The 24,724-nt window shown below is 36.3% G+C and overlaps 2 protein-coding genes across 4 annotated transcripts; both read right to left on the reverse strand.

Annotated features, from left to right (window-relative positions):
- Positions 1-286: 286 nt before the first annotated feature.
- tmf1 (TATA element modulatory factor 1) lies at positions 287-11,358 on the reverse strand. 2 transcript variants are annotated; one of them, XM_067430914.1, is made up of 17 exons: positions 10,837-11,358; positions 8,174-9,489; positions 7,020-7,123; positions 6,532-6,658; positions 6,331-6,436; positions 6,063-6,205; positions 5,744-5,910; positions 5,465-5,621; positions 5,115-5,207; positions 3,824-3,980; positions 3,513-3,705; positions 3,358-3,427; positions 3,177-3,269; positions 2,865-2,987; positions 2,620-2,772; positions 2,345-2,470; positions 287-1,107 (listed from the first exon to the last, which is right to left on the reverse strand). In XM_067430914.1, the coding sequence occupies exons 1-17, from the start codon at positions 10,970-10,972 to the stop codon at positions 967-969; spliced, it is 3,405 nt and encodes a 1,134-aa protein (XP_067287015.1). In that variant the 5' UTR covers positions 10,973-11,358; the 3' UTR covers positions 287-966. The 2 variants fall into 2 exon arrangements, with proteins under 2 accessions (XP_067287015.1, XP_067287014.1); XM_067430913.1 differs by having other exon boundaries at positions 2,620-2,775.
- A 760-nt stretch (positions 11,359-12,118) lies between these two features.
- Positions 12,119-24,724, reverse strand: uba3 (ubiquitin-like modifier activating enzyme 3). 2 transcript variants are annotated; one of them, XM_067431724.1, is made up of 18 exons: positions 24,492-24,724; positions 24,320-24,358; positions 23,799-23,919; positions 21,351-21,431; positions 21,126-21,208; positions 20,955-21,035; positions 20,599-20,642; positions 20,356-20,420; positions 18,229-18,384; positions 18,047-18,149; positions 17,817-17,930; positions 16,400-16,453; positions 16,266-16,302; positions 16,096-16,177; positions 15,894-15,994; positions 13,491-13,554; positions 13,310-13,364; positions 12,119-13,187 (listed from the first exon to the last, which is right to left on the reverse strand). In XM_067431724.1, exons 1-18 carry the CDS (start codon positions 24,596-24,598, stop codon positions 13,099-13,101), a joined length of 1,476 nt encoding a protein of 491 aa, XP_067287825.1. In that variant the 5' UTR covers positions 24,599-24,724; the 3' UTR covers positions 12,119-13,098. The 2 variants fall into 2 exon arrangements, with proteins under 2 accessions (XP_067287825.1, XP_067287826.1); XM_067431725.1 differs by lacking the exon at positions 24,320-24,358 and having other exon boundaries at positions 24,492-24,721.

Genomic DNA, 24,724 nt, shown 5'->3' on the forward strand with positions numbered 1-24,724 from the left:
TTCATAATTATTTAGCATGATAAACCAGTTATATACCTTAAAATAATTGCTTAGTAATCATTAAATATTAGCACAATAAAGCTTAAAAAATAAAACCAGATTATTAATTGTAATACATGAATTACTGTATAATTAAAATACTACCTTAGTAATTATTAAACATTAAAACAACAATGAAGTTAAAGATTATTTATAGTCAACTAATAATAGTATATTACTTCATAACTAAAAGTAATATATTAGTAATGATTAATCATTAAATACAATAATAAGGCTGGAAAACAAATTGTCTGCCCAATACATTTCTCTTTCTTTATTTACATGTGTGCAGCAAAAACTGAAGATACATTGGAAGGATCTTAGTGACATCAGACAGTCCTGACAGATCAGTGGAAGATTTTCGTGGACCCACTCATCACTAAACCTCATTCAGCGTGAGAACTTGCCTAATAACTTTAAGTCTATAGACCCTTGTTGCCAGTTGCCTGGAAAGCATGTTTACGGTACTTGTTTACAAAATGTGAAGAGACAGTCAACAGAAAATCAACTACTTAGCAGTAAGATGTGCAGTCCAGAGGATGAAGATCAGAGGAAAATAAAGCAATCCATTCATGATTAAAATCCGAACTCAGAAAGTCTGAACTCTCTATTCATTGTGCAAATTCAAGTGTTAAGAAACCACCAAACCTATACACAGAGATATAGTCATATCATTTTTAACCCTAACATGGTTATTTATTGAGAGGGGAAAAATGATTTCAAATAAAATCCCACAAGCGTGAGAGGAATCATATCTTAAATAACTATATACTATATGACCCATGAAATATGTTGAATATTTTCTCAGAAAAAAATACATTTAAATTACTTGGTCTTCTATTACCAATGCTGAGATGTGAAGCACAATTAATCCTACAGCAAAGCTCTGTTTACAGTCCGTGTGAGCCAGTCCTTTCGCAGAACCTATTATTTTTGATTTTTTAACAGTTCATCTATTTGCGTTTTGTACATGTTCTTCACATCCTCCAGGTCCAGACGCAGCTCTTCAGCCTCCTCTGCCTTCTCTCCATACATCTGCAGGATTGTGTTGTGCCTTTGTTCTAGATCCTGTGATGGACACAAACAGTTGGTCAGTGTTTAACTAACAGGTTATAACTATATATTATTGTGCTTGTTAGGCTAACAGATCATCTGGACATTTTGTTTAGATTTAGAAGACACAGATAGCGACTGTAATATGCAACCATTCACTCAGCATGGGGAAAAACGGATTTAAACATTTACACTGCAGCTATATATATATATATATAGCTTCTGGCTTTCAAAATGTATTTTGTAATAAAATTATTTTTTTGCAAAGCTTTTCAATATTGATAATAAGAAAATCAGCTTTACTATTACAGGAATGCATTACATTTAAAATGCATTAACATAATACTGTAATATTGTTGATTTTGCTGTATTTTTGGTCAAATAAATACAGCCTTGGTGATTATAAGTGACTTCATTCAAAAATATTTTTTAAAAATTACCCCAAGCCATTGAATTGCAATATACATCCCTTTCAATTATTGCATGCAAACACTCTGTTTAAACAAAATAATAACCAAATGCAAATATATTAATATCCTTACTGTTGGCATATGTATCTGTTACCAACGTCTACTGCTACACTAATCCAGATACATTTGAAAACGGCATTTTCATTTCATCCACACTGAAACAGTTAAAGATGCTTAAATAATCAAACTGCACATGTGTAAAACTTAATTAAAGCTTACTGAGATGATGAGAGACCAGATATAATAAAGTCCTCATGCTATTCTTCTGGCACAATCACTTTATTAGCAAAATCTCTCACTTGGTGAGTTCAGGTTGCACTCAATCATCATTCATTGTATGGTCTAAAACACAGCTGGTCTCATGATATGCAGCAGGACATCAATTGCGAGTAAATTTGGTAATTTTTGCAGGAATATAATATGAAAATTGTTATATGTATAAATGTAATATGTGTAATATGTATCTTTAGAAAACAGTGACAGTGTAGCACATACTGGTCTATCAATACTGATCACAATATTCATCACATTTCTAAATGTGTCATCCTTTTCAAATACCTCCATTTTCAGAGTCACCCCTACAACATGAACAGCGTTTTTAAATTCATCACAAATGCCATCGCAGTGTGGACTGAAAACCAAATTGTAGAGAAAAAGATGCACTCAAATATATCTGGATTAGTGTAGACGTAGCCAAAAGATGGCAGGTAAATTTGTAGCAGTCTGTTATAAACTCCCTACAGTTGACTCTGCTTTAAAAGTAGCCTTTTTCTAATGTTCACCTTCAATTGCACTTTCAATCTAGGGATTTCCTTCACTTGATCCTCCATCTCATCGTTCTGATTGGTCAGTCGCACAAGCTCTTCTGCCATCACGGTGCGACTTCTCTCTAGACTAGAAATCTCCATCTTGCGGATAATCAAAGGAATGAATTGAATACAAATTAGTACATAAAATATTCAGCTAAACACAAACGTACTCTTTTCTAAACATTACAGTAAATTTATAATCTTCTAAACCCAGATGTAATTTTGCACTATTCTATTAAAAGTTGTACCTGCAGCTGGGCTATTTCGCCCTCTCTGAGTTTGAGCTGAGACTGCAGGCTCTCAATGATACTGGATCCACCACCCAGACGAGCTGCCTCATATAGGTTAGTGCCACTGATGGACATAGTCATAGTGCTGAAAGAATGGTCGAGAGAATCCTCCTGCTAAAAAAAAAAAAAAGTGATTGTGACAGACTGTGAAATATAGGTTCTCTGCATCTGAATAGGTGTGGACAGGGTTGAGACGAATGTACCTGTGAGAACATAGAGGATGGTAAGCCAGCATGCTCGCCCCCACTAACGGAACTGGAGCGGGACAAGGAGGGAGTGGATGATGCTGGAGCATCAGTCACAGACAGACTTAGAGACTTCCTCTCCTGATGAAACAAAAACACAGAGATCCCTCATTTTAGACTCTTGAAATGAGATTATTGTATGCCAGTTATCATAACTGCTTGGCGTGATTAAAAGTTCATTTTGGACCATGTACACAATGAGTCTTTTAACTATTTTTGGAGGGAAAGATTAATAAAAAAGGCAGATTCAGAACACAAGTCATGCAAAACCTTTTCTTTGAGGGCCTCTTGTGCAAGGTAGCATTTCTTCTTCTCCTGTTCCACCTTCATTTTCTCCATTTCCAGTTGGTTGGTGAGAAGCAACTGAAGAGGACCAAATAATACAGTTACAGACATTGAGAATGATTGTTTGTGTATTTTTTGCCTGAAGTGTTCATAGAGCAAACAGTACCTTCTCCTTCTTGGCCTCTTCTGAGGCTCGAGAATGTTCCCCTTTAAGATTCTCCAGTTCTACACGCTCCCTACACATACAGAAATCAGTGTTAGAATACTGCCACATACAATGACAGCTTCTTTTTCAATTTTAAACACTAAAATGTCTCCTACCTGCTAAAGTCATCCTCCAGTTTTTCCCGGCGCATCTTCTCTGCGTCCAGCTGCCCCTGCAGACGTCCCTTCTCCTGCCTCAACAAGGAAGCCTGGGATTCTAAAGATGCTATCTGTGCTCGGATGGCTAGTAACTCTTCTGTGGCAGAACGCTCTTTCTCAATAGAAACAGCAAGCTGGGCTTGGGCATCAGCTGAGAAGAGAGATGATGAAAACAAATGGTGAATGTCATATGTGGTTTACTGTTTGAAGACCTCAGATTTCAAAACAAAAGCCACTGATGCTCATTCAAGACAAGCTGCAAGTCTCACCTAAGCGGTCAGAGATGTTCTTCTCTAGTTTTTCCCATGATGTTGTCTGGGCACCAAGTGTGGCCTGAAGGTTTTCTATCTGCCGCAGGAGGGGCCTTGTTGCTGATGTAACACTTTGGCTAAGTTCCTGGTTTCTGGTCTCCGCTTCTTGTAACCTCTGTTGAAGAGTAAAATTACAGCATAAATATCACCTGCACTGCCGTTCAAAAGATTAAGCTCGGTAAGATTTTTTGGAAAAATGTCTCTTATGTTAACAGAAGCTGCATTTATTTGATCAAAACTACAGTAATATGAAATATCATCACAATAAAAAAACAGTTTTCTATTTTAAAGTATTTTAAATCTTCAGTGTCACATGATCCTTCAGAAATCATTCTAATGATGATTTGGTGCTCAAGAAACAGTTTTTCTGATTAATATTTTTGTTGAAACTGACCCATCAACATTCTTTGATGAATAAAGTGTTCAAAAGAACAGCTTTTATGCCACTTTTGAATAATACATCTCTTTAAAAAAAAATCTTATTGACCGCAAATGTTTAAAATTGTATTCTAGATATTTAATGTGCAGGGGAAAAAATTGTATTTATTATTTTAATAGGTTGTCTTCAGTCATTTGGAGTAAGAAAACAGATTCTTCTGCTGTTCTTTAAGTCTGTTATAATGAGTATATTGCAATACTGTAACTCTATCTGGTATAGGAGTCTGTCAGTTATGTCAAAAATAAAGTTGTTTAATCGACTAAAAATCTGTCCAAAAATTGTAGGTCAGCCCCTTGAGAAGCTTTACGATTCAGCTTAATATAACAACTTGTTAAGGCTGGCTAATAATATGGTTTCTGATCCTAATCATGTCCTACACAAAGAGTTTGAATTATTACCATCAAATCGGAGGTACAGAGTCCCAAGATTCAACAAAGTGAGGCTAAAACACTCTTTTGTGTATCAGGCTACCTTAGAGTTGAATAAATCACGTTGAGATTTGTAGAAATTCACAGTATGGAGAAGGTGGATTAAGTGTATGTCAATGTTTAATGTATGTGGGTTGTTGTAAACATAGATACTGTTGTGCAAGAAAAATTTCAGACTTGTCTGACAATAAAGTGTATAATATATCATTTGAAATTGCACTAGAACTAGTCTTTTTTTTCTTAAATCAGGGGGATACTTCCTTTAGCAAAAATGAAATAGTCTTAAGCTTATAGTACGTCGTCATAGTTTCTCTCCAAAAGCTGAAATAAAAAAAAATAGTGCAATAATTCTTGTAAGCTGGATGTAAGGTGATCTGGTTACCTGCTGTAACTCACTGATCTCCTCTCTCAGGTAATCTTCCTTCTTGGCCTGCTGCTGTTCAGCCCTCTGTAGAGCCAGCCTCAAATCCGCCACCTTAACATTTTAGAAACAAACAAAAAAACAGTCACACACAGACACAAAAGCTAGAATTTGGAGATTAAAAAGACACTAAAGTAAAGCATGTATAACTAGATGAGTAACCACAGAATAAAGTAAACAAAGTTCCTCAAGATATTTAAACAAGCATTTATTGAAACACAGCACAATATAAACTAATAATAATAATAATAATAATAATAATAATAATAATAATAATAATAATAATAATAATAATAATATTAAAAAAATACCTGATTGGCCAGTGCCTCTTGTTGTAGGCGGGACTCTTCCTGGATTTTCTCCAAAGCCAGACTCAGTTCTTCTTTCGCCTGCACCTCTCTGCTCAGCGCCAGTTCCTGGGCCACACTATCCTTGGTGGCATTGGCCTTATGCAACTCTGCCAACTCTCTAGACAGTGAAAAATGAATCAAATCAACAAACTGGGAGACCACCACCAGAACTGCAGTGACAGTGGGACAGTGAATACATTTACTGTAAATTAGCAAGTCACTTATGCAGCATTTATTTACTTGTAGGCGCTGTCGAGGGCTGCTTGTAAACTGCGGCTCTTTTCCTGAAGCTCCTCACTGCTGCTCTGGAGTTTATTTAATTCCTTCTCCTGCTGCTCCACCACAGCATTCAGCTTCTTAATATTTTCTCTGTGCTGCTTTTCTACTTCCTCCTTACCGTCCAAAACCTGCAATTAACATTGTATAAACCTCAAAATTCTCTTCTCATTCTGCTGGCATTTGATATATGAAATGTGAAATATTCTGAATATACTTTACAACTGTAAACATGTTTAATTTATAAACAACACAGCTTTGGATTGAAGGTTGTCTCGCTGACCTGCTGCAAATGTTTTAGTTCTTCTTCCTGTTCCTTTAGTTTTTTGGTCTGTTTGGTGATCTGCGCATCGCTTTCTCTCTCTTTCACACGCAGTTTCTTTATGATGTTGCAGTGCTGCAACTGCTGCTTGGACAGTTTCTCACCTAATCAAAAAGAAACAAGTAAACAAACATACTCCGATTCTTCTAGGATCACGCAGTAAAAGATATCTTATTATGATCATCCTAAGCAAGGTCACTTTGAACAGGTAAAAGCCTAGAACACTCACCTTCTTCAAGAAGCTCTCGGATCTGTTCCTCTTTCTCTTTTATCAGTTCCAAAGTCTCACTTGAGTTTAACCTGCTTGCCAGTTCTTCTCTGAGACCCTTGATTTCCTGTGACAAATAACATATGATGCATTTCAATGCAAAACAAGACTGGGGGTTGTAAGAATGATATAAATTCAAAACAACCATAAAAAAATGGACACCTTTTTGGCGATGTCTCTCTCCTTGCAGGCGAGCTGAGCTTTCCTCTCAGCTTCAGCTATGCGCTGAGTGAACTCATCTTTTAAAGACAGAACAGCGGAGCTTTCTTCCTTCAAGCTGATCATCTCACTGTGAAACACAGATCTTGTTAACACATGTAAAGTTTATATAGAGAATAAGAATTAAGAGACATGCAGTAAAGTTAAATATCTTATAAAAACATGTAAACCTACAGCGAATTCAAGATGATAAAGTACAATATGAAAGTATTGGGATCCCATTGTGTATGCTATGTACACAACATTAAGTGTTTTGTTAACTAATCTCTTCATTTGCCAACAGTATGTGAACACAGCATCCGGTTTTCCTCAAGCTGTGTAAAAAAAATGTTTGCTGGCTCCACCTTGCCCTAGTTAGCCAATGCAACCATTTATCATTTAAGAAAACAAAACATCAGATGGTTTTGTTAAGCACAGGTTCCTCAACTCACTCTTTGAGATTGTCACACTCCTCCTCAAGTCTGGCTTTGTCTTTACTGACCACAAGCAACTGTGATTCTCTCTTCTCTAGTCGGCAAGAAAGCTCATCAATAATCTGGGGAAAACAAAAATAACAGAACATTACTTACATGACACATACAGTACAAAAAAAAACTGATTTGGGTTCAGTAAGATTTTTTTAATTAGTACTTTCATTCAGCACGGAAGTATTAAATTGATCTAGAGCAGGGGTGTCCAACCCTGCTCCTGGAGGGCTACCGTCCTGCAGATTTCAGTTCCAAGCCTGCTCCACACTTATTACACACCTGTCTGTAATTATCAAGCAGCCCTGAAAAACATGATTAGATGGTTCATGTGTGTTTGATTCAGGTTGGAGCTAAAATCTGCATGATGGCTGCAGAGGTTGGACACCCCGATCTAAGCTTGGGACATACTCTGCAAGAACAAAGAAATGTGTTCGTTTTCTCCAGGTGGCAAGAACAAGAACAAAATTTGTTTTGGCCAGTACATTTCATACTTCACGAGAAAAGCAGGTGCCGAACAACTCTGTTTCACTGAATTATCCCCGCCCACTTTCTGACCAATCACAGAACAGCTCTCGGACACCCGCAAGAAAAAAGTTCTGCTCAGACGACGTGTTGAGAACAAGCTGCGAGAACTCCCAAACCAGGGCTGTGAGAACAAAATGACGTCATTTGTTCTCGCAGCCCTAGAAGCGAGAACTTTTTTCTCTGTTCTTGTGGAGTACGTAACGGCCTTAAAGTGACAGTAAAGGCATTTGTAATGTTACAAAATATTTCTATTTCAAATAAATGCTGTTCTTTTTAACTTTCTATTCTATTCTTTTGAACTTTTCTATTAAGCAGTTCTATTTAATTACGGTATATAAATATTAAACTATTTTTAACATTGACAATAATAAGAAAAGTATCAAATCAGCATATGAGAATGATTTATGGAAGATCACGTGAATAAAGACTGGAGTAATGGCTGCTGAAGTTGTTTAGTTTTTTATCAGATAAATGCAGCCTTGGTGAGCATAAGAGACTTTCAACAATCTTAAAAAGAATCTTACCAACCCCAAACTTTTGAACAGCAGTGTATATTTCATATTATAATATAAATATTTAGATATTATTCCAACCTTCTGGAGTTCAAAAATCTGACATGGTGAATCTTCTGGTTTTTCTTCAGTACTTTGTGATACTGCAGTTTCGTTCACATCCGTTTTTTGGTTGGTCAGTGTGAGGTCGGATTCGGTTTCCTGTTCGTTTTGCTCCAGCTCATCCGTGTGCTCACAGTTCACTGGCGTTGCACTGCGGCCACTCTCCTCCATCTCATTATCATCCAGTGAATGGTCATTCATTGGCTCAGTTATACCCTCCTCTTCCTCCTGTTTAGTCTGTTGTGTTGACTGAGCAGGAGAAGGCAAAGGTCCGGCCGTGATGGAGGCTAATGTGCGGTTGCCCGGGATCTCATCATCAGAATTCACTTCGCTGACACTACGGCTGTCCAGCGACTGCATGCTAAATGAGTCAATGCGCTCAAATGCGTCAGACGAGGAACCACAGCTTTCCGTGAGTTTTAGGTATTCATCCGAACGAGGGAAGTCGCTGCAAGTTGAGGCGGAGAGCAGTTGGAAAGAGCCTTGCATTAGGTGCAGACCAGCTTTAGCCTCTGCAGTCTCCTGTCTGGAGCTGGCCGAGCTCTCGCTTAGCACACTCTCGTGGTCCAAAACCTCTATGTCGCTGGTAGTGGAGGTACCAGAAGAGAAGGCACTAACAGGGGGAGATGGGGTGTTGCTTTGTCTGTCCTCTGATTTAGCATCTTTGGATTCTAACAGGATTTCTTTAGAAGGAACAGGCAAGGTTTTTTCTGGATTTTTGGTCTCAGTGGTCAAAGCTGGTTCAAACACACCAACAGATTCGGCCTCTGAGGAGGATAAAGGTACATTTGAGAGTGTGACATCTGAAGTTAAAGCCAAACCATCTGACTCTGTCCTGTCTTCACTGGTCTCATGTTTGAAAGCTTCTTCAAGTGCAACAGAAGCAGGAACAACCAATTCTGGTTGTGACAGCTCATCTCCCGAGGATGAATTTAGCTCCAAAAGCTCTGTCCCAGTTGGCCTCATCTCAACAGTTTCCTGGTTGATGTATTTACTGAGGTCTGCCTGACCTTCTGAATCACTGACTTCCAGCTCCTTCTCCTTGTCTGCTTTTTCCCGTAGCCTGCTGTTTGACTTTGCAGGTGGCACAGACACCACTGTAGTGTTGCTTACAGTTTGTATATCCCCATGAGGCAGAAAGGCACTAAAGAAATCCTCCGATTCATCAACAACGGTCCGTGTAACGGGCTTAGTAATGGCCTCAGATGATGGAGGGAGAGTCTTGGTATGCTCCTCAGAGGGCGAGTTCCACTGGTTCATACCCCATCCTGTTGATATCGGCTTGCCTGGTGGATCTGTAATATAAATATAACAATAAGACAATTCAACAAAATACTGGACAAGGGTATTTTAAAGAAACAGTTCGTCCAAAAGTCATATCAAATCACATTTATTTATGTAGCCCTTTATAAAATACAGATTGTGTCTAGCAGCTTAAAAGTAAAAAACTGTGTTAATGTAGCAAAGGATATCAATTACAATCATTTCAATTTTAAGCTATAAGCATCTCTACAGAATACGTCATTATCCAGCTCAATTCAGTACCGATTTCATTTTCGTTCGATAGTATCAGCTGAATTAATAACATAACTTAAATTCCAATTATTTTAAGCCTTTTAAAAAATGAAATATCTGTCAACATTTACTCAATTTCATGTGATTCCAAGTTTAAACCCATAAGATTTCCATTCATCAACAGAACACAAATGAAATTATTTTTAATAATCTCTAGTCAATTCTGTCTATCCATAGAATTTACCTGGAACCAAATACTTCCCAGATTAAAAAGTACAAAAAGTCATCTCAGGCACATCCATTCTTCATTGGCACGTGAGAACCTGGATTCTTGCATATCAAGCAAACTACAGATGAGCTTCCTTTTACCACATCTGATTAGCTCTTGCATGTACATGATCAATGTTTATATAAGAAATCACTCAAATTATGGATTACTTTTACCATGTCTTTTTGATCTGTAAAATGTTTAGTTTGCATTTATTGACTTTCAATAAATGGACAATTATGAGAAAATATCTTCATTTGTGTGTCTTATAGCTTTGGAACAACATGAATCTGAGTAAATTATGACATTTTGGGTGAACTGTCCCTTTAGAAGCAGCTTCATAACCAAAATAGATCAAGCCTAATGCTACTGAATCATACATCTCTGTTTTATCAGTCTAAGCTAAAGTATAAGCTTTATTATTTTATTAGTATAAGCTAAAGAAAGAAAACAAATCCCACCTTTGGAAACACAATACATCAACATTGCAAACTCTTTTGTATTCTTTAGTTGCTTTTTTGCGATATCAGGTGGTTTCTTCTCGAAAACAAAGATCGTCTTTGAAGAAGTTTCATGTTGGCTTAGGTTTGTGTTACTGACTGAATGACTTGATTGTAAAGACTTTTTGTTTTATTTTTCAATTCTGAAGGAGGGTTTTCATGTGTGTTTAATATTCTATGAGCTATCTGACTGCATATCCATTATGCAAAATATATGACGTTATGTGTGGACGTTTGGGAACTGTAGTGGCCTGCAGAAATATACGAAGCATGAATCATTGGATCTCTAACGTTGTGCAGTAAACGTCACTGATGATGAGACCCTGCCTGGATTGCCAATCATCTATTACTACATTTACCAGCAAAGGACGGTTCGGTCGTGTCACCCCACTGCTCCTCTTCTTTAATGTCCAGAACTCTGTCGATGGATTTCTGAGCAGTTGTCAGAGCTTGTTTGGCAAAACTCGACAGCTGTGACGCGTTGAACCAACTCATGTTGCTTTACTTCCACCGCGGCTGTGTGACAGTCCACTGAACGTCTATGTAAAACACGACATCATTAAAAGCATCCCAAATAAGAGCAGGTTTATTCCACACTAACAGCCGAAACAGGTTGGTGTGTTTATCTTAGGCCGCTGTCCACGTTAGCTTGGCGGCTAATTCTGCTCGCAAAACAACTGACAAATTGCTGACAGTCGGCATAATTCCATGCTACATTGAAAGACTATAATATAAATAAATAAACGACGGACTGAGCGACATTTTTCTTTGCTTTAGCACTACTCGGAGTCTAGGTTGGACCTCTTCGCATTGTTTTGTTTAGGTTTCCTCTGGGTTTTCGAGAGCTACTTCCCATCCACGTAGCATCGATCTATCCTGCACGTGACGTCAGGGCCACGTCACCGACGTCAGTAAAATTGTTTTTTATTATAGAATTCTATATTGCTTACTATATTGTATGGGTTATAACATATATGTACAACGAATGTCCGTGCGTTGTGTTTATTGTTATTCAATAAAAAAAGTAAATGATTACTTATTTGAAACCTCTTAAAGGTATAGTTCACCCAACAATGAAAATTAGCCCATTATTTACTCACCCTAAAGTCATCCGAGGTGTACACGACATTCTTCTTTTAGACGAGTACAATCTGAGTTATATTACAAAATTGCCTAGCTAATCCAAGCTTTATAATGGCAATAAATGACGGTTTCAGTGAAGTTCATAAAAGTGCATGTATTCATCATAAAAGTGCTCCACACAGCTCGGGGGGGGGGGGGGGGGGTTGGAGGAGGTTGAAATAAAGGCCACCTTCTGTCTTGTAAAGCTTTAAATATTGATATTTTTCTTACACAAAAACATCACTTCGCTTCATAAGTTCTTTCTTAAGCCACTGGAGCCATTTAGAGTACTTTTATGATGGTTAGAGGCACTTTCATGGACAGAAACAGCCATTCACTGTCATTATAAAGCTTGGAAGAGCCAGGACATTTTTTTATATGTAACTCCGATTGTATTCGTCTAAAATAAGAATGTCATACATCTGTGATGTCTTGAGGGTGAGTAAATCATGGGCTAATTTTCATTTTTGGGTGAACTATCCCTTTAAGAAAAAAAACTGACAAAGCCAGTTTACTGAATAAATGTAAAATGACTTTTATTGTCAATGCATAATTGAAAACATGTCTTCTGACAGATTTGAACAGGTGTCTATTGCCTTTCAAAGGAGGACATTTATCACAGATTGTACTTTACCAAAAATAAATCTTACACCAATGAAGTGAATATTATTCAGAATTACTGACATGATAGTTTTAAATATTTAATGGGAGACTAGTGATCCAGTGTACCAAACTAGTAATTCGTTTCAGTTTCTAACTTGCCAAGCAACATTTGTAGTTTTATCCATTGTTGTATGTGGTGATGTGACTTTTCCAAATTAACTTTTAAATAAACAAAGGCAGTAAGGTCTGACTTTGTAGATAAGAGTCTGCATTGTATTTCTGAAAATCTGTATTACATGATGACAATGCCACATAAAAAAATAAAACAGTCCTTAACATAACAGTGACAATGCAATATACTGTATTTGTTTACAACAACAAAAAATATTCTGGAGATTCCATCATATTTTGAGCCTTTTTAAATATTTAACTAAGTAAATTTATTCACAAATTGGGTTAAAATAATATTCAAAATTGAACGTTAGGAAAACATTACAGGACTAGGATTTCAATACTTGTTTAAAACAAGGGTTCCAATTTTAATTCAAAACATGAACAATTTCTTTTTTTCTACAAGACATTGAACAACATTCTGGTTTGAATGCACAACAACAAAATAAATAGATAAACAGTTTGCATAAAAAAGAAATCCACCAAAATGACTTCTACACCTATAGCAGTGCAAGAAAACGAAACAAACGCCTTCAGTAAGTGTCTTTGATGGACAGAGTTGACCAAAAAAGCTAAATACAAACCGCAGCTATTCCAACTGAGTCTATGCATGTGATGCTTTTGATGATGCACAGAAACAAGGAGTTTATAGGCTACATTTCAAAGTCTGCTTCATTTTGATGACGACTGCAATAACTACTGTCCATAAGAATGAAGCGTTTGTCCTATGAGATGAAGTTGAGCTTGAAGAGCATAGTCTGAGGAGTGGTGATATCAGCCACTGCCAGCTCTTGGCCATCCACTAGTCCAAGCTCTGCAAACACAAGGGGGGCGGGGGGGATTAAATAGGTTAAACAGCACCAATATATATTTTAAAATCTGCTTATTAAATCAGTTACATATACTACATGATATCGCAGAAGACTTTTAAATCACCTTTCAGTGTTTTGCTTAGATTTGGTCGCGTTCTCTCTTCGATAGATGCCACAGTCTGAAAATAATAACAAACAGATTCAAATGTATTAAATAACTTTAAATATAATACAGCTAATGCATGAAATGAATGTCAAGAAAACTAAATTATGACCACTCTAATAAATGTTAAAAATAATTTAACCTGTAAATACAGAGTTTTGTTTTTTCCATCCAAAGTTGTAGTGATTGCAGGAGACTTCATTTGTCTAGGGAAAAAAAGATGAATTGTTATTGCGATGAGGGGGGAAATTTAGAAAATTGCTTAACGGGTTAGTTCACCCAAAAATGAAATGTATGTCATTAATGACTCACCCTAATGTCGTTCCACAATAAGACCTCCGTTCATCTTCAGAACACAGTTTAAGATATTTAATATTTTGTCCGACAGTGTATGTAACGTGTGTTCACACTGTACTGTCTATGTCCAGAAAGATAATAAAAACAATCAAAGTAGTCCATATGTGACATCAGTTAGTTAATTAGAATCTCTTGAAGCATTGAAAATACACTTTGGTCCAAAAATCACTACTTTATTCAGCATTGTCTTCTCTTCCGTGTTTGTTTTCAATCCTCAAATAAAGATTCAACCGGTTATGAATCAGCGGATTGATTCATGATTCGGATCGCGTGTCAAACGGCTGAAATCACATGACACTGGCGATCCGAATCATGAATCAATAAGCTGATTCATAAACGTTTAAATCTTTATTTGAGGATTGAAAACAAACGTGGAAGAGAAGACAATGCTGAATAAAGTCGTAGTTTTTGTTATTTTTGGACCAAAATGTATTTTCGATGATTATGTTTTTATTCCCTTTCTGGACATGGACAGTATAGTGTGCATACACTTGCATACGCTCTCAGACTAAATATAAAATATCTTAAACTGTGTTCTGAAGATGAACGATGATGAAGGTCTTACGGGTGTGAAACGACATTAGGGCGAGTCATTAATGACATAAATTTCATTTTTGGGTGAACTAACCCTTTACTTCACATTTTCCGTTGTTACATTCAATATTTCTATAACATGACGGAATATGATAAAATGCAAGTGGAAGATTAAAATAAGATTCCTTCCTTAGAATTTGCTCGGAAGTGGAGAAAGGTATTATACATTTATTTTGGTATTGCCATTTTGTTGTTTGCCATTAGTCTAATATAGTGAAATGGTTAGATACACTTAAATTCCCATTTAATTAATTTACAATAATTTGGGGTGATCCAAGTTAAGTTAATAAACTAAAAGTATTAATTTTATGGTATATTTTTTTTAAACTAAGAATAATAAAGATGTATATTATATTTATGCATTTAAAACATATTTGAAACTATTATTTGCTTGATTTTTTATTTTATTTTTTGTCACTGAAATATATTTTTTAATGAATTATATAATTTAAATTGTAGGCCTAAATAAATGTTTGTGTCATCAACATACTTCTACTTAACGTAAAATGTATGAAATTTATGCATCTGTAAAAAAACAACAACATACAAATCTACTGTTTATATGGTAATTATTCTATAAGGGTGTATATTAGGACTGGGTATTGACAGAAATTTCACAATTCGATTTAATTTCGATTTACAAGCTTGCAATTCGATTAGATTTTGATTAGATATCAATTATTTTGGATATATATCAGGTACAATATATGGCAACTTTTCTCAAGGAAAACTAATCTCTGGACTAGTAAACTATGGGAGTCCTCTCAATGTAGCCTACATTAGCCTACTATAATACTAAAGGTAAAAACAATTCTGATTTGTAAACAAAAATTTAAATTGCACTTTTTTTATAATAATAAAGTTGAAATAAACATTTAAATGGTGATTTGTCATAAAAACCTGATTTATTCAAACATGCATCAAATATTGAAGATCATTAAAAATTTGAAGCAATATCTAGCCTAATATCAATATCTCTCTGGAGTACATTTTTCTAGCTGACTAATGATTTTTGGACACTGGATATTGTTTTTTTTTTGAGGTAAATGTGACATTGAAACTGATTTTTAATTCCATGTGACAGGATATGGATTTCAGTAATATGTACTATAAGATGATATTATACTATAAGACTACGAATATAAAATTAAAAAAAAAAAATTGTGCTTGTTAAAAATATAGATATATACACTTTTGCGGAAGCTGCAAGAGGTGTGTCCGCATTAAGCAGGTTCTGTTGTGAATAAAAGCCTAAATTAAAATTTTGGACAACTGCTCGATTCATGTGGATTAGTTTTACAAAGCACAAACATTTTTTGAAGCATCAAAGAGCTATTTTCGTAGCTGTCTATGGAGGTATAGAAAGCTATAAGAATTTATCAAAAAAGACCTTCATTTGTGTTCCCAAGATAAACGCAAGTCTTACGGTTTGGAACGATATGAGGGTGAGTAAATTATGACAGAATTTTCATTTTTGGGTGAACTATCCCTTTAATAAAATAAAGAAACATGAACATGATGTAAATATGGAGCTGTTTAATTTGTTACTATAAGGAATTATGTTCAGAGACCATTAAGGAACATTGTGACTCACAGAGAGGCGTTCTCAGTCAAGTAGTTCAGAACCTCCTGTAGTTTAGTTGAAGGTGGGAACTGCAGATCCTGTGGCACCTGACTGCAGGCAGAACAGTTCTCCTACACATGCAACATGGGCAACATTTAAGCTGTGTTGATTTTTAGACATTTAGTATTAATGTCTATTTTTCTAGTTCATCACAAATGTTCAAATCACTAACCTTTCTCTCAGCCTCAAAGGTGTATGTGTACAGCCCATCAACATCATTGAACACCAGGTAGTTGTTCAAGGGAACATAAGCGCTGTTCAGCAAAGGTAAATGACAAATGAGAGATGTGAAGGAGAACTGAAATCAATGCTCTCTTCTTGAAATTCGCTCTTATAACTGACCTTGTCGCAATTTTGAAAACCTCTGTAGCACAAGCAGCTGAAATAGGAAAGAAAATAATTTTATTTTCAGTCACAGCTCAACAAAAACCTTTAAAACATGCCAAGACTAGAGAACATTTCCAATGTCAGCATACCAGCAATAACAGCATTTGTAGAAGCCACAGCAGGAATTATTCTCTTCACAACACCTGAAACACATTAGGGTGGTACATCAACATTGCATACTATATAGTAGGGAAGTATTCGATTTTACTGCCAAACAATAGGAGCTTCCGAACTATACCTCACAATCAGCTAAATGTATGATTATAAGCATACACTTGACATTTTCACTAAAAGAAATTTGATTGGTGCTTGACTGTTCAAAAGGAAGCACCATGATGCCAGGGCATTGGTATGCCGTTGTTAGGATGTTCAGAGTGTTTTTATAATGTTGCTACAACATTGTTAAGGTGTTCTAAATGGTGGTCCCAAGTCAAAAGACTCTCAAAATTAATGCACCTTGACCATTTGCTGATATTCTAGCAGTCCCTAGATATGGTTTGATTTCCCAATAAGTTGTCTTGGTACTTATAAAGTTCTGTTTCAAGGTTTATACACTACTATTCAAAAGCTTGGGTTAAAAAAAAGTTTGTGACCGTTTAAAAAGTATGTTCTATATAGTATGAATACAATTCGGACATACTACATCAGTCATGTTGTTAGTCACATGACCTACCAGTATCAGTTGATCGATTCACTGCCAATCATAAATCCTCTCCTGTGGCCTCATAGGATAGTATAGTGTCCATCGAATTGATCACTCCCCGGAATTAGTAGGTCAACCAGGGACATTTCACGTACTGTTTTTTCAAATACTATGCATTCAGATATACTACTTTTTGAGTATCCTTTTTTCCGCATACTATATAGAAGTGAAGTATACGATTTTGGACGCAGCATTAGGCTAACCAATGCTGCATTTATTTGATAAAAAATACAGAAAAATTGTAATATTGCTAAATATTATTACACTTAAAAAACATGTTTTGTATTATAATATATTTTAAAATATAATTTAAATATGTGATTAAAGCTACATTTTCAACAGCCACTAATCCAGTCTTCAGTGTCACATGATCCTTCAGAATTTATTTGAATATATTGATTTACTGCTCAATAATCATTTCTTATTTTATCAATGTTGACAACAGTTTGTGATACTTTGCTAAAACCATGATACAATGTTTTTAGAATTCATTAGTCAATAGAATGTTCAAAAAGAACAGAATTTATTTGAAACAGATCTTTTACAACATTATAAATGTTTTATAACATTACATGTACGTATATTACAGAAAATAACTTTTTAATTAATATATCAAAGACATTGAATATTATATTGTATTCCTCATAGATAAATCCTAGAGTCAATTTATTTTCATTATACATGCTCCCTTAATTATTTTTACTCCATCACTATTATTATTCTCCATCAGAATTCTGTCTATAAATGAGAGTATTTCACGAAAAGCCTGATAAAGGCCCATTGAGCAGGCTTGTCTTGCTCACCCTGAGTCAGTCTGTAAGTCACCCCAGTGATGTTGAACTCTGCTGCTCTCTCCAGAGATTTCTGGTACACCCACTGGATGTGCTTTGGGTCATCACCATCTAGCGCCACACCATCTAAAGAAAATACATTGAAATCTGAAATATTAGCAGACTACCTTGCAGCAGTATAACCAAAATATCAGCCTGCAGTTGTATACCCAGTTCCTTGCAGATACTGTAAATTAATGTACCTCCAAAAGGCTTGTCTTTGGGCCAAAGCAGCATTCGGACGTATTCAACACAATGTTCAGGTAACCGTGGCATAGAGGCTATAGTGCACATCGGGAAGTTTATCTGTGCCGTGCAACAACAACAAAATGAGTATGACAAAAGACTTTTAAAATTCAACTTAACACAAAATCCCAGTATATACCTGTGGGGGGTAAAGCTCCAGGGTGCAATCAATGCAAGCTGTCATGCCTGGAAGAATGACTCGGGCATTGCCCTTGAAACCTTCTGTGCCACCATCTATTAGAGGAATAATGGAGCTTGGATCCAGGACACCATCTTCATAAATCAGCAGGGATAACTGAAAAAGGGAAATCCAAATGCACAGTAGCTCTTCTCACTATATATTTATATGACATAAATAGGACTTTATGTCTATATGCAGTGTGTACAGAAAGTATTAAAACCCCTTAAAGTTTTCACTCTTTGTTATATTGCAGCCATTTGCTAAAATCATTTGTTATTTTTCTCTCATTAATGTACACACAGCACCCCACATTGACAGAAAAACACAAAATTGTTGACATTTTCGCTGATGTATTAAAAAAGAAAAACTGAAATATTACATGGTCTTCAATATTCAGACCCTGTGCTGTGACACTCATATATTTAACTCAGGTGTTGTCCATTTCTTCTGATCATCCTTGAGATGGTTCTACACCTTCATTTGAGTCCAGCTGTATTTGATTATACTGATTGGACTTGATTTGGAAAGCCACACACCTGTCTATATAAGACCTTACAGCTCACAGCGCATGTCAGAGCAAATGAGAACGATGAGGTCAAAGGATCTGCCTGAAGAGCTCAGAGACAGAACTGTGGCAAGGCACAGATCTGGCCATGGTTACAAAAAAAAATTCTGCTGCACTTACGGTGCCTGACAGTACAGTAGCCTCCATAATCCTTAAATGAAAGACGTTTGGGACGACCAGAACCCTTTCTAGAGCTGGCCGTCTGGCCAAACTGAGCTATCGGGAGAGAAGAGCCTTGGTGAGAGAGATAAAGAAGAACCCAAAGATCACAATAACTGAGCTCCAGAGATGCTGTCAGGGGATGGGAGAAAGTTGTAGAAAGTTAACCATCACTGCAGCCCTCCACCAGTCTGTGGTTTATGGCAGAGTGGCCTGACCGAAGCGTTTCCTCAGTGAAAGACACATGGAAGCCTGCATGGAATTTGCTAAAAAAAAAAAAAACTCCAATATGGTGAGATATAAGATTCTCTGGTCTGATGAGACCAAGACAGAACTTTTTGGCCTTAATTCTAAGTGGTATGTCTGGAGAAAACCAGGCACTGCTCATCACCTGTCCAATACAGTCCCATCAGTGAAGCATGGTGGTGGCAGCATCATGCTGTGGGGGTGTTTTTCAGCTGCAGGGACAGGATGACTGGTTGCAATCGAGGGAAAGATGAATGCGGCCAAGTACAGGGATATCCTGGACGAAAACCTTTTCCAGAGGGGTCGAGACCTCAGACTGGGCCAAAGGTTCACCTTCCAACAAGACAATGCACACAGCTAAAGCACACAACTAAAATAATGAAGGAGTGGCTTCACCACAACTCTGTGACTGATCTTGAATGGCCCAGCCAGAGACCTGTCTTAAACCCAATTAAACATCTCTGGAATGACCACCAACATTTACCATCCAACCGGACAGAACTGGAGAGGATCTATATATAGGAATGGCAGAGGATCGCCAAATACAGGTATGAAAAACTTGTTGCATCTTTCCCAAAAAGACTCAGACTTCAGGCTGTATTAGATCAAATGGTTGCTTCTACTAAATACTGAGCAAAGGGTCTGAATACTTAGGACCATGTGATATTTCAGTTTTTCTTTTTTAATAAATCTGCAAAAATGTCAACAATTCTGTGTTTTTCTGTCAATATGGGGTGCTGTGTTTGTGTGAGTGTGTGAGTGTGTGTGTGTATGTATGTGTGTGTGTGTGTGTGTGTGTGTGTGTGTGTGTGTGTGTGTGTGTGTGTGTGTGTGTGTGTGTGTGTGTGTGTGTGTGTGTGTGTGTGTGTGTGTGTGTGTGTATGTGTGTATGTATGTATGTATGTATGTATGTATGTATGTATGTATGTATGTATGTATGTATGTATGTATGTATGTATGTATGTATGTATGTATGTATATATATATATATGTATATATATATATATATATATATATATATATATATATATATATATATATATATATATATATATATATATATATATATAATGTATGAACCAATTTGTTGGATGTTTAGGAAAATAAATACATACCAACATGCCATTCATCCATCTTCTGGCAACAACAGAGTCCAGGCCACAGACTACTATGTGAAATTCTATGCAGTGACAAAGACAGATACATTACTTGGATTTTAAAATAAAAGTGTCATAATAATTAGTCTCACACTGCAGAACAATAGTTTCACATGTTGTACAGAGCTAAATTTATAATAAATAATTAAAAAACAGAAAATTTAAAGAAATGTAAAATTCTTAGGTGGTAAATGTAATTACGCTTGTAAAATGTCTCATCCAAGTCCTGGATTTTCTTAAAATGTCTGCATTACTTATTAAGGGAAATCCAAATATTGACATACATCAACATAACATATACACTACCAAGTTTGTGGTCAGTAAGATTTTAAAGTCTCTTATGCCAACCAAAACTGCATTTGATCAAAAATACAGTCAAACTTAACTACCAGTAACCTTAGTTTTCAGGATTTAGACAAAAATAAAGTTCAAAAGAGCAGCAATTATTTGAAATAGAGATCGTTTGATCAATTTAATGGATCAAATTATAACAATAATCTTACTGACCCCAAAATTAATGAATGGTCAAACAATAAATAATATCAGGACAAGGATACGGGACAACATTGCACCCTGGGATCCTGCCATTTACAAAATCTGCTGCAACCTCTGCCTTTGGCCGGCCCACATCTTTGGGTCTATAGATACAAAGTAAAGCAATTTACATTACAGAACAGGAACAATAAAAGGTTCAGAAAAAAAATATATATCAGCTGACTAAGATTAACCTGAAGAGGAACTGTCTGTTGAGATTGGAAACATCAATGGTGTCCATGTCCACCACATGAATGTGTCGAAAACCTGACAAGGCCTAGGTGATGAAATTGTACCATATATGAGCATGATAAGACTAAGCAAGTAGCCTCATTCCTGCTAGAGTACTGCAGCTGTCATTCACAAATATGAACAAACAAGAATCTGTTTAAACAAATGCAGCACAACAAGGACCATACCAGATCTTTGAGCAGCTCACATCCAAGTCCACCAGCTCCGATAACCAGAATTCTGCATGTGTCCAACAAAAACTGGAGAGACTGGAAGATGATGTGCACATTTTATGGAAAGAAAAGAGAGTGAAGTAACATTCAGGTTTTACAACATACTGTTCTTGGATCAGACGCTCATGACGCTCAAAAAAACTATAGTCCTTTATTATGACATTGGTTCTAAACTTTTTTTGACTCATTGTCCATAACAATATTTGATAAATAATGGCCCATGTTTTTGAAATTTTATTAATTTACATGACTCTCACCATTCCTTATTTCTAACACATTCAGCATGGTCTTGCGGCTGTGAGAAAAGAAACGAAAGCTGCTACTTTCTCCGTGTTTTTCCATCGCCTCCAGTCGCATTCATATCTTAATTGCACAAGCTTGTTATTTTGCCCATTAGATAGAAAGATCTGAAAAAGCCCAAAGACCCTCCCCTCGAAGAAATCAGGACAGAAGCGGTTGAAAGTAGTGGACAAAAGAGATATGTCTCTCCCTCATCTATTTGTGATCCGATAAACAGAACCGCATCTTAAAAGGTTAGTTCACCCAAAAATGTAACTGATGTCATTAATGATTCACCCTAATGTCGTTCCACACCCGTAAGACCTCCGTTCATCTTCAGAACACAGTTTAAGGTATTTTATATTTAGTCCGATAGCGTATCAAAGTGTATGCACACTATACTGTCCATGTCCAGAAAAGGGAATAAAAACATCATCAAAGTAATCCATATTTGTCTCTTAAAGCATCGAAAATACATTTTGGTCCAAAAATATCAAAAACTACAACTTTATTCAGCATTGTCTTTCTTCCGCGTTTGTTTTCAAACCTCAAATAAAGATTTAAACGGTCACGAATCAGCGGATTGATTCATGATTCGGATCGTGTGTCAAACTGCCAAACTGCTGAACTTACGTGACTTTGGTGACTTTCAATCCGATGATTCATGACCGTTTAAATCTTTATTTGAGGTTTGAAAACAAACGCGGAAGAGAAGACAATGCTGAATAAAGTCATAGTTTTTGAAATTTTTGGACCAAAATGTATTTTCGATGCTTCAAGAGATTCTAATGAACTAACTGATGTCACATGGACTACTTTGATGATGTTTTTATTCCCTTTCTGGACATGGACAGTATAGTGTGCATACACTTAGATACGCTATCGGACTAAATATAAAATATCTTAAACTGTGTTCCCAAGATGAACGGAGGTCTTACGGTTGTGGAACAACATTAGGGTCATTGATGACATCAATTTCATTTTTGGGTGAACTAATACTTTAATACCAGGTGTAAACAGGGCCTAAGTGCATAAGACCGTAACCATGTCTTGAACATAAGGGGTGGACCAATTTTTATTTTATTTTTATAAAGCATAAAGAAACAGAAAAGTGAATTAAATTCTAGGTCTAAGTCTAAGTGGGAAATAATAATTTTGGGACTATTGGCAAATAATATTTGCACTAAATTGGGTCAAAAATATTGTTAGCCTCGAGATTCTTCTCATTAGTGAATAAATACATAGATCCGCTGTTAACATTTGAATTCCTTAGTGGTCTGGTGGTAGAATTTTTGTAAACCGTGTCGAAGGTTACAGGTTCTAATCCACCCTACATAGTTTTTTTTTTTCTTCTTTAAAATCAAAGCTATTCAATGATTGTATATTAAGAGCATGGACACTTTTGTGTGCATCTTTTTGTGATATCACTGGAAAGTCTCCGCAACAGTATTAAGCGATAGATTGATGAGCTGACAGATGACAGATTGACAGATGACCATCTGTGTGAAGACTGTGAATGAGCCAAAAGAGAACATAAAGTCTGCCCCAGTCTGAGATTTGATTGGCCATCTCAATAATTTTGACATGGACAAGCGATGTTAGACCTGAGGCAGACCAGACCTGTCTCATCCTACTGTCATCCTAACATAATGCATAATGCAGTACAGGAGAGCAGTCCAAGAATTTTAAATAGTGGGGGGGACAATTTGGCCATTTATAATTATTGGGGGAGACTTGTCCCCCTCAATGTCTATGGTGGTTATGGCCCTGGTGCATAATAATTTTCAAAGCACAATTCTTTATCAAGGCAATTATAGTATTATCATAGTTTTATCCGGCATGGATTATTTACAAGGGGGAAATGTATATAAAATTGCTTAGTTTTTTTTTTTTTTTTGGTGAGAAGTAGAGCACAGTGTACATAGTCTGTGTAGTAATTATGAGCCATAAAAATAACAGCCTGCCTGTTACTTTAAGCAGTCATTTTCTCTAGGGAGAGAAAAACATTATTCATTGTTCTGATGATATGCCTTCGCAGCTGTGTTTATCTCCCTAAAAGTAGGCATAGATTATGTGATGTGGTGTTATGTTATATAAAGAAGTGCGTTAAGATTTACATCTTACCTCAGTGCTGGGTTCAAAATCCGGATGAGTGAAGGGTCCAGCTCTCTCTAAGAATTTTGTGACATGGTCCCATCTTCCCTGCCAGTCACTGCTGTCCACACTCCCTCCGTCCACAACCATGCTGTAAAAAAAATAGAGAGAGATTTAACTACACAGAGCACATCACCCAGATTATTTAATTATTAAAAAACACATTCACACATAACATAATATACAATATATTATATATAATTAATTAAGCTAGGGTGGCACTGACTTTAAGTAAGTTTCATAATAAAAAGAAGGTGTCTTATATTTTACGTTATGAAAGAACATTATGGCATGTGTGCAAACAGCAGTGTTTGGAGGTTTTGCAAGCTTTCAGCTAGCTTTCAGACAGATTATATTTATATACAGTATGCGGAGAGCTCTTCAAAATAATGTCTGAACAGTATCTGGATAATAGATAAAGCTAGTTTTTAACCTCCCAAAGCAAACCTGCTGGCTGCCACATCTAAATTCTCATCTTTCATTTCACTAACTTCTCATTCAGCTCCTCTATTCTCCTTCTTTTCTTCTCCCTAAAAAGAGAGAATAAAAGAAGGTTCATTCATGCTCTGCTACCCGCAAGTTAACGTTCTTGCGTCCTGTTGATTGAACTACAAGCACTGTTACGAGGGATTTGTGTGCAGTTTTGAAAAAAAAAACACTTACGGCTCCTCTCCTTCCGCCATATTGTCATAGAGATTCAAAGTGAAATGCGCAACCTTGTGACAAGCAAAAACTGCTTTCCAATTGACGCACACTGTTATTTTCAACATAAAAGTCTCGAGTTTTGCGTTTCAGCCGTTCGACAGATAATTTAAAATGTTCTAGTAACACATAGTTTAATATGAATAAACCAAAATAACTGTACAAAGCCAGTTTTTCAAACAAAAGTTCAAAAA

The sequence above is a fragment of the Pseudorasbora parva genome, chromosome 22, assembly GCF_024679245.1.
Source record: "Pseudorasbora parva isolate DD20220531a chromosome 22, ASM2467924v1, whole genome shotgun sequence".
In the NCBI taxonomy this organism is placed as follows: Eukaryota; Metazoa; Chordata; class Actinopteri; order Cypriniformes; family Gobionidae; genus Pseudorasbora; species Pseudorasbora parva.